Below are 16,932 nucleotides of genomic sequence, written 5' to 3' on the forward strand. Positions count from 1 at the left end.
TGCACAGAGCCATCTCTGTACTCTCAGACTCTCATGCTGTACAGGGGTAGTTAGGGGCCAAGGAATCCTGCAGACAAATGGTCCTTGGAACCAGAAGCCAGGCTTGGGTCTCCTTCCTGTGTGGCCACAGGCTGCTTCACTCTGGACCCCACCGTCCAAGGAGGGTCTGGTATTGGTGATTGCTGACATACCGACAGCCCTAACCTTGCAAGACTTTAGGCCTCTCAAAACCTTGAATTGGGTCAGGCCCTGGGGCTTCCCCTGCAGGGCTCCCCACTTCTCATGGAGCAGGGGTGGGGGTCCTAGGGCCAGCTCCCTTCTTCCTCCCTCCCTGCAGGCCTGGACGATGCCCACAGTGGCCAGTAGGCTGCAGTATGGGATTCCACGTGGATGGGAGGCCAGGAGGCAGGGCTTACGCTGTGTGCAGAAGAGTCCAGTCCAGCCAGGGGTGCAGCGGCAGGCCCCATCCTCGGTGCTGCAGCTAGCCCCGTTGTGGCAGCTACATGTGTGAAAGCAGGCAGGGCCCCAGAACCCTGGCGGGCAAGCTAGGATGTGGGTGGGATGCAGAGAGGGGAGAGGAAGATGAAAAGGGAGTATACATCAGAGCCAAGACATCAGGATGGACGCAGCTGACTTTTCCTGGCTCTCGGGGGCTTGCTGGACACACTGTTCCTAGAATTCTTATACCGCTTGGTTTAGCAACCCAGGATTCACAAGACCCAGATTGCCCACTCTCCAAGTCTTTGGTAACTAACGCAGCATGGCTCTGAGGGCTCCTGAGCCTCCCCTCTCAGCGAGTCCCAAATCAGTTTACCCCTGATTTGGAGCACACGGGTAAACATTGTGTGTGACAGTGGGACTACTGTTTGTGCTAACTTCCCCGTAAGGCTAGGGACTTTCCTAGGGCAGGAACCATTCTCAGCTGTGAGCTCATTGAGGATGAAGCCTGTGTCTCCCCATGAGAATGGCAGTTCCCTTGGCCCAGGCCATCTAACAAGGACCTACCTTAAGTGTACTGGCTAAGTCTCTGCCTTAGATTAAGGGCTCCCTAGAGAGAAGCTGTTACCGCCACATTAAATTGGGTATACTTTTCATGAACAGTGCTCTATTCGGGCTTATGATGTCCAGGATATCGTTCACATGGGCCACCCAGAGGGCACCCACTCTCCTCCCAAGGTGCTTGTCTGGCCACATCTCGCTTTGCCATTCCCAAATTCCACCCTGCTGGTCCTTGCCCCTCCTCCTCTCCAGCCAACATCCTCTCTTAGGTGCTAAGATTAATAGCTTTAATTAATGGATATCAACAATATCAATACCTTTAATGCCAGCAGTTAATAATACCAGTGATCAATCCTAATAACTCATCATGTTAGCAATAGAGCTAAATGGGATGCAGATGGACATTCCTGGCTGCAGAAGGAGATTTCCGTCCTGGAAGTGGAGCTGCCAAGGTAAAGAGCCTCCAGACCTAACCTTGGGTGAGGGACATTCCCAGAGGGCAACAACCTACCCTGTGAGCAGTCCTTGCCGATCCATCCGGGGAGGCACTGGCAGGAGCCATCGATGGGGCTACAGGTCCCGTTGTTGGCACAGGAACAGAGCTGGGCGCAGTCCTGCCCAAAGTGGCCTCCAGCACACACTGTGGGCACAGGGCGGCCTGGCACCTGTTCTCCCACTTATGCACCTCACATCACCCCCTCACCCACAGCTACAGCCCCGGAAGTTCCCAGGCCACGGCCCGACCACCCTGGAATTAGGGGTCTAAGTAGGAACTGCCCACCTCAGCACCCTATCACCCTTCTCCATATGCATGGAAATAAGTGGCCCATAGAGGTGGAATGACTTGACGTGGTGAGGCTGGGCATCACACTTCTGCACTCTCGGTCCAGTGCTCCCTGTATTGCTCTGCAGGCTTCCAAATTTTATTGCCACACTTTGCCAGCATCACTAATCCCACAGCCATGGGGGTGAAGACTGTTCACAGCCAAAAGGAGAGGGACAAATGCAGTGTGGCAGGTCTGCAGTTTGACTGTTGGAGGGCTGGCCTTGAATGTCTGTTGCTAACCACCTGTTTCCTCTGACCTCAAGCCTCAGTTTGGTCTCCTTCTCAGGAAAGCCCTCTGGGGTTCACAAGGCCCTCTCCACTGCTAGTGTTTCTACTCTGAATCACTTGGAGGATTTAGGGCACAGACCCTCCTGGAGTAGTCACTTCTGGGTCTGTAGAGGAAAGGCTGGTTTTCTCAGCCAGGCTGAAGGGCTGCGTCTGCTGCATGTGAGTATTAATCGAGCACTTATCTTATTTCCTCTGCAGTTCATCTCCCACTTGTTTCCTACAGCTTGCATACTCTAAAGCACTGCTCCATTCATGACACTCCTGTGTCCTGCTGACATATCCTCAGTGCTCCCCTCCCCCGCCCCCCCCCCTCCCGCAATGCCCCAGAATAAAGTCTAGGTCCTGGAGAGCAGCGCAGAGGATCATGGGAAGGTGTCAGTTCTTGAAGAGAAGTGACTTCCCCAGGGCCCCTCTCTCAACCCTTGGGCTGGCACCCTCTCCTTTGCATCACACTGCCTTGTATTGATAGCCCTTCCCCAACCAGACTGTGGGCACCGGGTGGCTAGGATCTATGTCCACTCTGTGCCTCTCTGGGACATGATTAGTGGCTGCCAAATAATAAAGGCAGCATGGTGGACTGGACTCTTTAGTCCAAAGCCTTGGATTGAGGTCCTAGTTTTCTTTATGTATTCAGAAACATAGATGGCACTTATGCACAAGACACTTAAGTGTGCTTCACAAATGCAGGCATACCTCAGAGATATTGCAGGTGCACTTCCAGACCACTGCAAGAAAATAGTGCAATAAAGCAAAGCACATGAATTTTTTTTTTGTTTCCTAGTACCTATGAATGTTACGCTTACACCGTAGTCTGTTAAGTGTGCAATAGCATGTCTAAAAAATGTAGGTGCCTTAATTGAAGAATACTTTATTGCTAAAAATACTGATGCAGACAGGAAACGAGCACTTGATCTTAGAAAAATGGCACTGATAGACCTGCTTGAGGCAGGGTTGCCACAAACCTTTAGCTTATAAAGAACGTGGTATCTGGTAGCACAATAAAGTAATACAATGGGGTATGCCTGTATCCATTCACTTAATCTTGTAACTGTCATTATTATATAAATAGTGACACCATCATCACTACTCCTTATCATTAACTCTTCTTTCTAGATGAGAAACTGAGGCACTGAGAGGTGAATTAACTTGCCTAAAGTCACACGACTAAGAAGTTTTACCATGGACTGGCTAAGTGTGTTTGAGCAAATCATATCACCCCTTCTTGGTGTTGGTTTCCTCATTTTTCTCACATGCACAAGGCCCCTAGCTTAGGGCCATAGTTAATAGTTGCGGGCAGGCAGTCTGGCTGGTTTGGGGCCCTGTGCCTCACTTTATAAAAACAGCAGCTTCCCAGGCAGTTCACGTCCAAATGGATGGCATGCACGTCACCTGTTTGCAGCTCAGGCTCCAGCTTCCTGGAGCAGGCTGCCCAACCTCTTCCCCTTCCCTCCCTCTGGGAGGTGCTTGATTTGGGGAATCCATACCCAGTCCTGGCTGGCCCTCTCTGAAGAGTGCTCCCCCAACCTCCATCCCTAAAACAAACTATGAACTTCTCTAACAAGAAAGTCTTATCTTTGAAATCTTTCTCACGTACAAAAGGCCAGCAAAATTTCCCACAGAGCTGCTAATGCAATCAGTCTAATACATTAATTGGGTGACTTCTTAGCTGAATCAAGAGTGAGCAAAGAAAGGAGCAATGGAGAGAAGGGGGGGCTGGTGAAAAGAAAACATCTGGTTATATTTAATCTATGTTTAATGACTCTACATAAGTAGTAGAGTCTATAATTTGTAACTTTCTGGAAAGCCGGTCATTAGAAAGTGTCAGTTCAATTTTTCACAAGGTTTGAGACTTAACAGGGCAGTTGCCATTAATAGCAAACCCTATTAGATGTATAGGTGGGAAATACTCATTAGGCCAGCGGGTGATAAATCAGGCAACACAGGATTTACTCTTCAGGCTGCTTAGGCCCTAATTTAGACCTGGCCTATCTGTTTTGACAGCTAGGTCTCCTATGTTTCATAAGTAAACCTCTGTGTGTCAGGTTATGATTAAACTGTCCTAAGAGGGCTACAAGTAAATGAAACTGTCACATATGTTTCCCTGGGGCCCAAACTTCTTGTGACCTCAAAGCATCATGTAGTAAACTTTCCACTCATACATATTAACAGCCCACACGCTTGCAAAAATAGCCCGGCTCGGCAGTGATTATTCATGAAAGGAATGGCTTCCCCTGAGAGGTAGTGAGCTCTCAGTCAATAGAAGTATTTAAGCAGAGTCCAGATGAGATTCTTGCACAGATGACCTTGAAGTTGCTTTTAGCTCTAACTTATCCTAAGATCTTTTCACTCCCTATGGATTAAGGTGCAAATTCTGTAGCCTTGTGTTGAAATGTTCTAAAGGCCCCAGCCTACTTTCTCAGCCCTCTTTCCACCACCACACCACCACTGTATCTGCCAACCACTCCCTATTGCTGGATGGCTGTGTGCTTGGGTCTCTGTGCTTTGCCCAAGCTGTTTTCTCTGCCCAGAATTCCTTTCTTCCTTCTCTGGACAGACCATGGAGCCTTTGCCCAAATCCACCCCATCTTGGCCTCAGTAAGCCAGGGATGGCAATAAACCATGACACATGCTGGAGCCAGCTCCTACCTTCTCACTGGTTGTTCACTATTCAGGAATTTGGCGAATGTTGGTAAACCACTGGCACCTTGAAATCGGCCATGGCAGGAATATTTATATCATAGAAATCTGCAGCCCTGGTTACCAATCAGGTCTTTCCCTTTACAAAGAGCTGGCTGAGCAGCACACCAGTGCAAATAAACTTTCTTTTTCCAAGAGTTGAGTGGTAGCAGTTGCCTAGAGTTGGTGGTGTGAAGGATTCTGACGTTGAGACAGAAAAGTGGGCGGTGTGATGAGGAATGCATTAGTGACGTTGGTGTGAGCTTGAGGGGGAGAAGGGGTCATAAGCTACCACCTCCAGCCAAAGCCAGAACCGTCTCCTCTGCACTCCCACTGTGTTCTCTGCCTCTACCTTGGCACTCAGCACAATTACCCGGTGCCACTTCTGATGTGGCTGTTTTCTATGCTTATTTAATTTTTCATCCGTTTAGTGTGGGTGTTAGAGTCAAAATTTGTTTCTGCCACTTGCTGTGAGATTATAGATAAGTCATTTAACCTCCTTGAGCCTGTTCTGTTTACTGCGTAATGGCTTGGTCATAAGCCACATGGCACTCGAGTCTTATAAAGGCAGCCCGAGCCCTGAAGAGGGAAGGGCCCACCTCTGCAGAGTGTGATGAAAACCCCCAAGTCCTTCCCTCCCTGCCATTTTCCTCCCAGAACCTCTCACCTCCGTGCCCACTGAAGACAGTACCTTGGTTACAAAGGGCTCCAGAGAATCCTGGGAGACACTCACAGATGCCGCTGACATGGTGGCAGGGCCCACTGCTGTGCACACAGAGGGGGCACGGCTGGGTGCAGCTGTAGCCATAGAGCCCAGGGGGGCAGACTGAAGGTAAAAGGAAGAGGACAGTGAGCAGCTTAAGGGACCCCAGCCAGCCTGGCCACCCTTCCTGACACAAATAGCAATAAAGAGGCTCCTAAAAAACGGGGAGAATTGCATTCTCCCCACACCTGGGAATGTCCCTTTGTGGAGAGAGGAGCTGTGGTCTGGTCCTGTTTCCATCAAGGGGCTGGGCCCTGAACTTGAGGACAGAAGGGACTAGTGGGAGGCAAGGGATAGGAGCTGACTCTGGGGGCCCACCTCTCTCAGGCCAGGACTGGTTCCATCTGGGGAAGGTTAAAGAGAATAAGCTGTCTGAGGTCTTCGAGGCAAGGATTCAGCTTACTTCTCTGGCATAAGGGTCCTCGGAAGCCTGGGGCACACTCGCAGCTCCCATCCTCTGGAGAACAAGAGCCCCCATTCTCACAGCTGCAGGAAACGGAGCAGTTGGGACCCCAGCGACCAGGCGGACATGTGCTATCACAGCGGATGCCTGTGGCCCAGAGACAGACCAGGGTCAGTGTTCAGAGAGCTGAGGGTGCAGGAAGATCAGAGGGACGGGCACATACAAATGAAGAGGTGGAGGTGAGCACAGTGAGTCTGGGGATGTGGAGGAGAAACCCAGCTCGGGCTTGCCTGGCTTCCAGGAAGAGGTGATGCCCAGATGGCATCCGGAAGACCAGGAAGAATTGACCAAGCAAAGGAAACCAGCAGGAGGCAGGAGAGAGAATCATGTCTTAAAAGAATGAAAAATAGCATAGTGTGGCAGAAGCACAAACAGCGAATGGATATAGCAAGAGATGAGTCTGGGGGAATAAGAAGGGACCAGATGGTGAAGAGCATCCAAGAACATACCTGACAGAAACCAGCTGTGGGCAAGTGAGTGCCAGCTGGGGGTGAGCTACACGCCCACCCATGTTAGCCCAGGAGCCTCTGCTCCTGCTGGGTCCCAGCCAACCAACCCGGGGCTGGGGCTCAGACAGTAGATAGGGTCTGAATTTCCAGATTCTTTTGACCAGAGTTCTCAATGCAATATGTATTTTATGTCATAAGTACACACAGACGTATGACGGAAACCAGTCCTTTGCAAAATTACTTTGTCACTATAAGATACTCTTGATTTCTCTCTGCATTATGATGTATTCTGTTTCATAAAAATGTTAGTTGTGACCCACCAAATTGATTTCATGATCCTCATTTTGACAGTGGCCTATGGGAGAATGGATGGAATCTCTCAATAAGAAAGAGGAACAAGGAATATACAGTGTTTTTGAGAGGGGATAAATACGTGTTTGGGGGTGATTACATCCTAAAGGCTAAGAAGGAATTTTAAAAGGCCTGAGGCTGGATGTTCCAGCTCTGGGATAGGGTTTCCTCCCAAGCAGAAAGGTTTCCTCTCTGATATCCATTAGGGGAAGGGAACATGAGCCCAAGAGATTGGCTTGGCTTCGGAAGGTAAATATCAGAGGCTCAGAGAGAAGCAGAATTAGTTGAAAAATCATGTCTGCCTTGTTATAAGGACAGGGATTGTGAGAAAGAGAAAGAAAGAGAGAGAAAGTTACTTAGGGCTGGTGAACAGAGCCAGCCTTAAGCAGCCGAAGGAGAGCAGTGGGACCAATTTAGTGGCCGGCTGGAATTGTACAAGCCCACCCAGCTTGGAAAGGCAGGGAAAGGGGAGGGAGGGTGGAACAGCTAGAGAGAGGCAGAGGGGGAGGAGGATGCAACAGGCTTTCTTCCTCTGCTTATCCCTCAGTCCAGCCAGCACCTGCGCTCCCTCCCTGGGCCTCCCTCCCTGGAACATCTCAATTTTGAAGCAGGATGGAGGCTTCAGATGCCACTTTCTGGGACATGGTGGTGGGGTTCTTTCCAGAAGATGGGATCTTTTCCCGGTGATAATCTGGAAGCCACATTTGTCATATTTTACCCATTAATGAGAATCTGTCCCAGTGGAATTTCAGGTACCCAAGAGGTAAAGCCTAGACAGGCACCATGGATTGACTAAAGAGACCTAGGAAGGAGAAACCATGAAGCTGTTCAAAGTTTTGGACACGTCTTCAAGTTTCCCCTTTCCTAGGCACCCTAAGGAATTCTTTTGCCTGTTGGCCTGAAGCAGAGCTCGCTGCTGACAGGGCCTCCAGTTAACCCCCACTGCGCACCCAGCACTGCAGGCTGATGTGGCTTCTGGAAATACCACACGTAGACACTGCTCTTTCCTAAGCTATGCATAGATGTTACCGTGATTGAAAAAACAGTGCATGCAAAAGCACCACTCCGTTCACAGCAGCTGGTTGTTAGTGTGTTTGGCTACTAAAGGTGTAGCTATGTGTGTAGAATCCTCAGTGGGTTTTCAAGGTCCTCTTCCTTGGGGAACCAGGAGTGTAGGCTGTTCATGCTCAGACTGCAGGTGGCTGCAAAGTCCCTCCGGGTTCTAGGATTTGGCAATTATTACATTCTGGGCCTGGTTCTGTGGGAATGGGGTTCCTATTTGAGGTTCTTATATGTCCTAGAGCTTTTTGAAGGGTAACACATGGGTTCTAAGTAGGAAGAAAGGTCAAAGGTTTTCCCACGTGGAGTGCCCAGTTCCAGAAAGAACTTACTGGTGCCATCAAAGGGGCTGCCTTTGGCAGTGTGGGAGGCTCCCAGCTAGAACTTCTGATGTAGAAGTTTCAGTTACCTTTTCTGAGCCCTGGTTTTCCTCACAGTTGAATAGGGACAATAATTCCCGCAGAGGTGCCTCCCCTCATACCTTAGGGAATCCTCTGGCTTTGTATTTCCGGACCTTCCTCCCTTCCCACATCTATATTGATGGGTAAAGCTAAACTCAAAATGTATACATTGTGGTCTCTAGTTGACTCAGCGAGGCCAGCAGCCCGTAATGTTCAGGGTCTGCTTAGAGTCCTCCTCCTCCAGGAGGCCTTCCTGGATGTCAGGGCAGGGATTCAAGCATCTATCTGACTGCAGCATACAGCTTTCTCTCTACCTGTTACTCGAATATTTCATACACACGAGTCCTGTCTCCCCTGCCAGCAATTTGAAGACATGGAACACAGCGTACTGACTCTTCTGAGCCTGCTTACTAGGTGTTCCTCGCAGCCAGGGAGACCACCTCTGGTGCTCAGCACAGTGTGTGGCACACAGTAAGCACTCAGGGATGGTTGCTGTGGAATTTTGCCACTCACTGCTGAATCTGGCACAGTGTTGGGCACAAGGTAGCTGCCAAACAAAAACTTGGCAATTGGGTGAGTCAATAAATGCTAGTTGAATGAATAAATGGCTTCCCCTTACGATACAGTCCTGCATCCCTTATCCTTTTGGCACTGATGTCCTAAGACTTGAGCAATTCCCTTTCTTTATCTGTGGTGTGAGAGGGTTGAAGTAGATAATCTTTAACTTCTCTTCTACTTCAAGGGGAAAAACCATAAATGGTAGGTTTAGGCCAACTTCTGATTTCAGAGTGCAGAACAAGGTGAATAAGACATAGTATACAGTGCCAGTTGTCAATAAGTCTGTGGCTTATTGGGACAGGGGGCGATATGCCTGCAGCTTAGGGCAGACCAAAACCTGTGTTGACCAAGTCATGAGCAATACGCCCGAGGCTGGGAAGTCAGGCATGGATGTTTCTTATAGCACGGGTGAATGGGGAGGGCTCACTGAATGGGAGGCCCAGGTCTGTCCCCTGTCCCCACCTCTCCTTGGCTCCTTTCCACAGGATGACAAACCTCAGGACATCAATCACTTCTTTCAAAAGACTACAAAACCACACTTGGGGAAATTAGCTTTAGAACAGCAGAGGCCTTGCCGAAAGGTTGTCCAAAAACAGAATTTTTTTTTTTTTTTTTTGTAGAGACAGAGTCTCACTGTACCGCCCTCGATAGAGTGCCGTGGCGTCACACGGCTCACAGCAACCTCCAGCTCTTGGGCTTACACGATTCTCTTGCCTCAGCCTCCCGAGTAGCTGGGACTACAGGCGCCCACCACAACGCCCGGCTATTTTTGTTGTTGTTGTTGTTGTTTGTTGTTGCAGTTTTGGCTGGGGCTGGGTTTGAACCCACCACCCTCTGTATATGGGGCCGGGGCCCTACTCACTGAGTCACAGGTGCCGCCCCAAAGACAGAATTTTTAAGCACAAGATAGTATTAAAATCTCATCAGCTCACTTGAAATTAAGGCAATGAAAAATTAAAGTAGATTTCCACTTGGTTCCAGCTGAGGGTCTAGGGTGCTGGTGCCTAGGGTAGGGTTTCATTCTAGAGACAGGAACCAACAGGGCAGGGGAAGCCAATGTTCCTGGCCCTTGGCTGCTTAGAAACTTTCTAGTTATGGAGAACAGAGGCTGTGCAGCAGCCTGCTGTGAATTATTTACCTGAGAACCTATGCTGCCAGGAATGACTGTATTTCTTTCTCTTGGCCGCCCACCACCTTGGGACTGGCCAGCAGGTTCATTCACACAACCTATTGTTATTAAGCACTTCCAGTATTCATGGCTTACATTTACTGAGCACTTACTATGTGCCAGGCACTGGTAGCACTTTATTGGTATTTACGCTTTGAAACAGCCCTGTAAGAAAACATGACGACATCCAAATAGGAGAAGTGGGGGAGGAGAGATACGGAGGGGGAGTGTGGGGTGTGCTCTCACCTAATGGGCACAATGTAAGGATATACAGCACACCTCCCAGGTGATGGGCTCAACTACAACTTGGACTCCACCTAACAAATGCAAACAATGTAACCTAAGTATGCCCTTATGTCAGTCTGAAATCAGGAAAAAACCCAGCCCCGTAGTTATGAGGATGATTATGTGCATTTTATGGATGGAGAATTCAGGCCCTGGAGAGTTTAAAGGACTTGCCAAGCTCATAAACCCAGGCAGTCTGGCTCCCATTCTATGTTCTTAATTGTCACGTTATCCGTATCTCAGCGTGTGACAGGCAGTGGATACAGTGGTGGGTAAGCAGATGCTTCCACAGAGCTGATGGTCAAGTTGGGGAGACAGATAATAAATAGCTATTGAAATCTGAGTTCAATGACAATTGTACCAAGGGAACAGTGCAGGGAATCAGAATTAATTAAAGGGGGCTCTTTAATGGCTGCTGTCGCAGGAGAGCCTTCCCTGAGGAAGTAACCGTTAAGTTAAAACCTTGTGGATGAGAGGGAGTTGCCATGGGAAGAGAAGGGGAGAGAGATTCAGGCAGAGGGAATGGCACAGGCAAAGGGGGCCAGGAAGGGGCTTGGCTCTCTGAAGTAAACTTTGGCCTCAGTGGCTGGAGTGTAGCAGGCGACAGGGAGGGAACAGGAGAGAGGTGGAGAAGTTGGGCAGAGCCAGGTCACGTGGGCCTGGACATCACAAGGGTTTTAAACTTTAATAAGAGTCCTGGGAAGCCACTGAGGCATTCTGAACAGGCCCGATGGGTCTGGGGTTTGAGAAGTCTGCTGTGGCCGCTGTGTGCAGAATGAATGCAGCTGGGCAAGAGGGGAGGCCTGAGACCAACTGGGAAGTTGAGGCAGTGCAGGTGAGAGAGGGTGCTCAGTGGACCAGATGGTGGCAGTGGGATGGAGAGAAGTACGTGGATTCACCTTGCATTTAGGAGGCAGGCTGACAGGCTAGATGTGAGGACCAGGGCTCTGGGACAGGACTAAGGAGGAAGTTCCTGTGCCCTTCTCCATCTTATTCTTTACAAACAGATTGAGCGCCTACATGTGTAAGACTTTGATTTTTTTACTGGGGTGTCCTCTAGCCCCTAGAACAGAGCCTGTATTAAGTAGGTGTTCAATAAATTTGCTTGCTTGAATTGAATGGAACGGAGCCCAGAGCACATCAAGAGAAAGACGCACATTTGGGAGAAATGATGGAGAAAGAAAAGTCACGAGAAGAAAGAGAATACCAAGAATCAGTTTCACAGGACCCGGCTAGTGGCCGAGAAGAATGAGTTACCTGTCCATCCGGCCAGGCAGCAGCAGTGGCCTGTGATGGGATCGCAGCCATCTGCATGGCTGCAGTCACAGTGTTCACTGCAGTTCAGCCCAAATGTGCCATCCTGTGGAAAGAGGCAGAGAGGAAAAACAAAAAATCAGACCCAGACTCCTAAAGGTTCACACATTTCTCTTGATAACCCACAGGGATGCAGAGACCGGGGCTGGGGCACAGTACATTTTCTAAGTGGGGAATCAGTGTATCCATGAAGCCACTGCAAAGAATTATTTGGCCCCATAAAAGGAACATGAGGTTTGGATGGAGGGAGGAGATGGTCCTGCCCTACTTTTCAAAGGGCTAGCTCAGAGCCTGTAACGATCAACTGAAATTGTGAATGAAAATGCACTTTGCTAATTATAACACATTGATCACGTGTGAGGAATGACTGTGATTTACTCTTTGTTACGGGGGCAGGAAGTAGTACAACCACCTCCTCGTGTGCTCATTAGGTGTGGGGAGCCTCATCTTTCTCATTTCTCTTTATCCTCACAGCTATCCAGTGAGATGGTTCCACTATGTTCCACTTTAAAGGTGAGAAACAGGGTTAAGAGGTAACATGCTCAAAGTAACGTTGTCAGGATGTGGTACTCTCACATCAGCCCATTTCACTTATTGGTATCTGAGACCTATAAAAGGCCCACAGTTAAGTCTGGGTGGCTGGCTTTATTCCCCCCGCACCTTGATCACAAGAGTACAGACTGTGGGAACCAGGAGGAAGCTTAGACAACATCAAGGAATGGCCACTCTGATGCCTTAGCGAGGGCTGTCCTGCAGCGCTGTGTCCTGAAGGATTCTGAAGCTGCATTTGAGGTCAGGTAAGAGCACCAGAGTCAGCAACGTTTATTTGACCACAAGCAGTATCTCCCATTCTATCGAGAGGGGTGAGGGTAAAGTAGCAAACTGGCTACAGAAAGGTTAGGACGGATCTGAATCTGGGTGCCCTACCACACAGCGTAGTGCTCTTCTCTGGGTCCTCCTGTGGGTAAAATAACCCCAGGGAAGGGCTTGAGGGGATGCTGGGCCCGCCCTGTCCCTCCCCACCTTGGCTACTCACCGGGCAGGGCAGTTCACAGGTGTCCCCCAGCCAGCCTGGGGTGCAGGAGCAGATGCCATCTGCGGGGCTGCAGGCTGCCCCGTTGGCACAGGCGCAGCTCTCCTGGCAGTTCAGGCCCCACGTCCCGCTGGGACATGGCAGAGTGCAGTCCAGGCCCTGCCACCCTGAGGGTTGAGAAAGGAGGGGGCTGTCACCTCCCCGCCCAGGCCCAGCACAGCTTTCTGCCCCCTCCTCCTACCATCCCACCCAAACCACCGCTTCCCTGATTGTGGGGCTAGAACACACATTCCACACGCGGTCTGCTCAGAAATACAGCAGGGCTGTTAGGAGAGCTTGGGCTGAAAGGTAGGTTGCTGCCTCCTAGTTCTTTTTTTTACTGCAGGCAGATGATCTCACCTGCGAGGGGAACCAGCTCAGGGGGGACTCCTGTCTTTGCACAGGGTGGAGTCAGGCAGTTTATCTGATGAGGGCCCTTTGTTTTCGGGACAGGCTGATTCTCCATTACTAGGCTGGTCATTGGCTTCTTTGCCCACAGATCCATTTCTCCCCTTCGCCTGCTTGGTTCTGTCACAGGGGGCTGACTTCGGCAGGCTGCACATCCCAGACTCCCTCTCCCAGGTGAGCTGCCAGTGGGAGACCTGCCCACAGACTGGGGGTGGGAGCAGGAGAGAGGCCTGTTATGTCCTCTTCCTCTGTCCTGGGCCTCTGCGGTGGGTGGTGCAGCACCCCCGTCCCTGTCCCAGCTCCCTCTAGTGGTCCACACTTCCAGGTTCTGGGAACCCCACCTCCTCTTTTTGCCTCTGCAACCTTAGTGGCAGCTGCTTCTCCCATGGGTGCTAAGGTCTGAATTGTTCACCTTGCCTGTGTGCTCCTCAAACAGCATTGCCACTAAACCCCCTATTATGTGCCTACTGTTGAAGTTCCTGGCATGGGTTTCCTTGCCTGCAACCTGACCGATAGGGGCTCCCAGACCCTGCCTGTGGGTAGGTGGGGAAAGGAGCTACTCCAACTGAGACCCCTCAGCTGGCAGCCCACCTACATGGGCAATGTGCACACGCGTGGGAAATGGGCTTGGCAGGGAGGGCACCTTACCTTCCTTGCAGGTGCAGGACCCATCTACTGGGGAGCAAGTGCCACCATTGTTACAGCTACAGACAGATGAGCAGTTGGGGCCATAGGTTCCCGCCGCACAAGGCACTGCACAGACCTCACCCTGGAAAGGGACGGGTGAGTTTGGGATCATAGGCTGCCCAGTGCCAGCTGGCTATGGTAGGCAGGATAATGGTCCCTGCCACAGAGAGGTCCATGTCCTAATCACTACAACCTGTGAGTGTGTTACCTCATATGGGAAAAGGGACCTTGCAGATGTGATTTAGGACCTTGAAATGGGGAGAGTATCAGGGATTGTCCAGGCAGGCCTGATATAACCACATGAGTCCTTAAAAGTGGAAGACAACCAAAGAAGTTAGGTCAGAGAGATTCCCCGGGAGAAGTCCTCACCTTGCCTGTGTGGACCATGGAGACGGGGAAGGGGCCAGGAGCCCTCTGAGATCAACACCTTTATAGTCAGCAAGAAAATGGGGACCTCAGCCCTGCAACCACAGGAACTGAATTCTGCCAACAACGAGAATGAGCATCAAACATTCTTCCCTGAAGCTTCCAGAAGGGAACACAGCCCCCAACATCTTGATTTCAGTCGATGAAACCTGTATCAGATTTCTGACCCATAGAGCTGTAAAATAACAAGTTTGTATTGTTTTAAGCCGCTCAACTTGTGGTAGTTTTTTTTTTTTTTTTTACAGCAGCAATAGAAAACTAATACACTGGGAGGCTAAGGTGGGTAGATCTCCTGAGCTCAGGAGTTCGAGACCACCCTGAGCAAGAGCAAGACCCCATCTCTAGTAAAAATAGAAAACAACAACAATAAAAAAAAACTAGCTGGGTATTGTGGTGGGTTCCTGCATCCCCAGCTACTTGGGAGGGTGAGGCAAGAGGATCACTTGAACCCAGGAGTTTTGAGATTGCTGTGAGCAAACAAAAAAAAGAAAGAAAAAGAAAGAAGAAAAGAAAACTAATACTGTAACCCTTATCAGCTGGTGATGGACTCAGCCCCCAGACCACAGCACAAGGCAACTTGACCCCAGAGTCTATATTAGATCAAAGAACTTAATCCTTTGCCTCCCAATCTTATTTAATTCTTACCAACTCAGTGACACCAGTAGTAATATCCTATCCCTACTTGCCGGAGCCTCAGAGAAGTGTAAATAATAATAGCTAATGCTTACTGAGTGCTTTCTCAATAGCATGCACACATTATCTCATTTAATTCCCACGACACTCTCAGGAGATGGAAACTATTGTCTCAGCATTATTCCCACTTAATGTGTAAGAGAAGTTGGGTAACTCTGCCAAGGTTACAGGACTGAAAATGGTTGCTCTCTGTTGGAACTCAGGCTGGCTGCCTAACTGGAAAGCATTCTTGGAGATGGAGATTAGTGAGCTCTGGACAATAACCCCTGTGAGGGGGAAGGGAAGAGGACTGGGCAGAGAAGTTGAGCTGAAGTGCAGCTGCAACAGCCTCTGCTGATCTTCCAGGGAGCCCCAGAGCCTGGAGGATCCTTAGAGTTGTCCCAGAAGGGGAAAAGGAGGGAGGACCCCGGCCATCAGGCATTTGGCTGTCCAATGTCCCGGGGAGGGAGAGTGAGTCAGCTATCTTTGAAATGAATTTCTCAAGAGGGCCTGAGCTGGGAGCCACTAACTTTCTGAACTCTGGGGAGTAGTAAGTGCCTCAGTCCTGAAGAGTGAACCTAGGTGGCACACTGTAATGTCCACTATACCCATAAGGGTATGCTGTTAGCACCAGTCAGGAGGTCAGGGTGGGGTCAGGTCAGGGTGGGGTCCAGTCAGGGTAATGGAACCAGGAATAGGGGCTCGAGGCCTTGGGTGGTGGAAGCATTCAGTTAATCTGAGAAGAGTGGGGTAAAGGTGGTCCAGGTAGGGAGGGGTGTGGGCAAGAGTGCAGAGGAGCCCATGCCTAGTAGCTCACACCTGTAATCCTAGCACTCCGGGAGGCTGAGGCGAGAGCATTGCCTGAGCTCAGAAATCTGAGAGCAGACTGGGCCACAGAGAGATGCTGTGTCTACTAAAAATAGAAAAACTAGCTGGGCTCTGTGGTGGGCACCTGTACTCCCAGCTACTTGGGAAGCTGAGGCTAGAGGATGGCTGGAGCCCAAGAGTTTGAGGATATTGTGAACTATGATGCCACAACACTAATCTGGGGCAACAGAGTGAGACTGTCTCAAAAAAAAAATTAAAAATGGCAGAGGAGGTATAACAAGGTGTGTAAGATATTTAAAAGAGGCTGGAAGCCTAGGATGTCAGGTACAGGAATTGGGCTTTCCTCCCTGAGTCCCCCAGGACATGCTTAGGAACCCACTACAGGGCCTCAGCTCTGGAGCAGGTGGCCACTGGATGTTGAGTTCCTACTATCTGCCCCTAGGGGGTGTCTTCAGCCAGCATCTCAGATCTGATACCTAAGCTTAGCGTGGGACACTGACACAGGGAAGAGCTGGGACCAGAAGAAAAGAGCTTGTTGGGCCCCACTGGCTGTGTGACACTGCTGTAGGCACTGCCCCTCTCTGAGCCTCAATTCCAGCATCTGTAAAATGACAGGCTTGGAATAAAGGAGCTCTCTGCTCAGCTCTAAAGGTCCAGGCATCTGGCTTCACCTCACGTAGGCCACACGGACCTGAGGGTATGGGCCTTCGGCCAAGAACAGGCTCCTCTCCAGCCCTACTCTGTTCTGTCCCACCCGCACGAGGTCAGGTAGGAGCACCTAGGGAGTACAGAGTCCTTTTTCAGAAGACCCCGTAGTGCCCACTCTTTCGTCTGCCAGTCCCTAGCAGGCTTAACTGGCTGGAGTCTGTCAGCTTTCCATTACCCAGAAAACTCAATTTCTAAGACTATAAGTAGCCCATAAGCATATATTTGACCTCTGAGGACCCTGGCCTGGGTGCAAACGGCAGGCAAGGCATATGCCTTTCTGTGTGTGAGTTTGCCTTCAGAGAGAAGGGTTTTTTTCCCAGCATCCTCATTAGCGTCCCCACGTTGCCTTTGGGCCTGCCAATGGCGCTCAGAGAGGACTCCTCGCCCTGGCCCTGCTCCGTGGGACGAGATGCAAAGCGCCCAGGAAATATCTGCCCCCCAGAATGCAGTGTCAAGACCCTGTTTTTCCCCAGAGAGGCACCTGATCTGCCAGAAAGCGCTAGAGCAAGGATTGGCTTGGATCTTCACAGT

General features: G+C 50.2%; 1 protein-coding gene across 21 annotated transcripts in view; it reads right to left on the minus strand.

Annotated features, from left to right (window-relative positions):
• The window catches only part of MEGF11 (multiple EGF like domains 11), a 407,430-nt gene that overhangs the window by 21,258 nt on the left and 369,240 nt on the right, over positions 1-16,932 (minus strand). For all 21 annotated transcript variants that reach the window (XR_008380529.1, XR_008380530.1, XR_008380531.1 and 18 more), the window contains 7 exons: positions 13,729-13,849; positions 12,637-12,800; positions 11,544-11,646; positions 5,956-6,102; positions 5,481-5,615; positions 1,511-1,639; positions 417-545 (listed from right to left, as the gene is read on the minus strand). Coding sequence is in view for 18 of the 21 variants with exons in the window: in XM_053592998.1 (XP_053448973.1) it covers positions 417-545; positions 1,511-1,639; positions 5,481-5,615; positions 5,956-6,102; positions 11,544-11,646; positions 12,637-12,800; positions 13,729-13,849 (928 nt within the window). In the remaining 3 variants the exon portion in view is untranslated. The remainder of the gene's footprint in view (positions 1-416; positions 546-1,510; positions 1,640-5,480; positions 5,616-5,955; positions 6,103-11,543; positions 11,647-12,636; positions 12,801-13,728; positions 13,850-16,932) is intronic.

Source organism: Nycticebus coucang, chromosome 6 (assembly GCF_027406575.1).
Source record: "Nycticebus coucang isolate mNycCou1 chromosome 6, mNycCou1.pri, whole genome shotgun sequence".
Classification (NCBI taxonomy): Eukaryota; Metazoa; Chordata; class Mammalia; order Primates; family Lorisidae; genus Nycticebus; species Nycticebus coucang.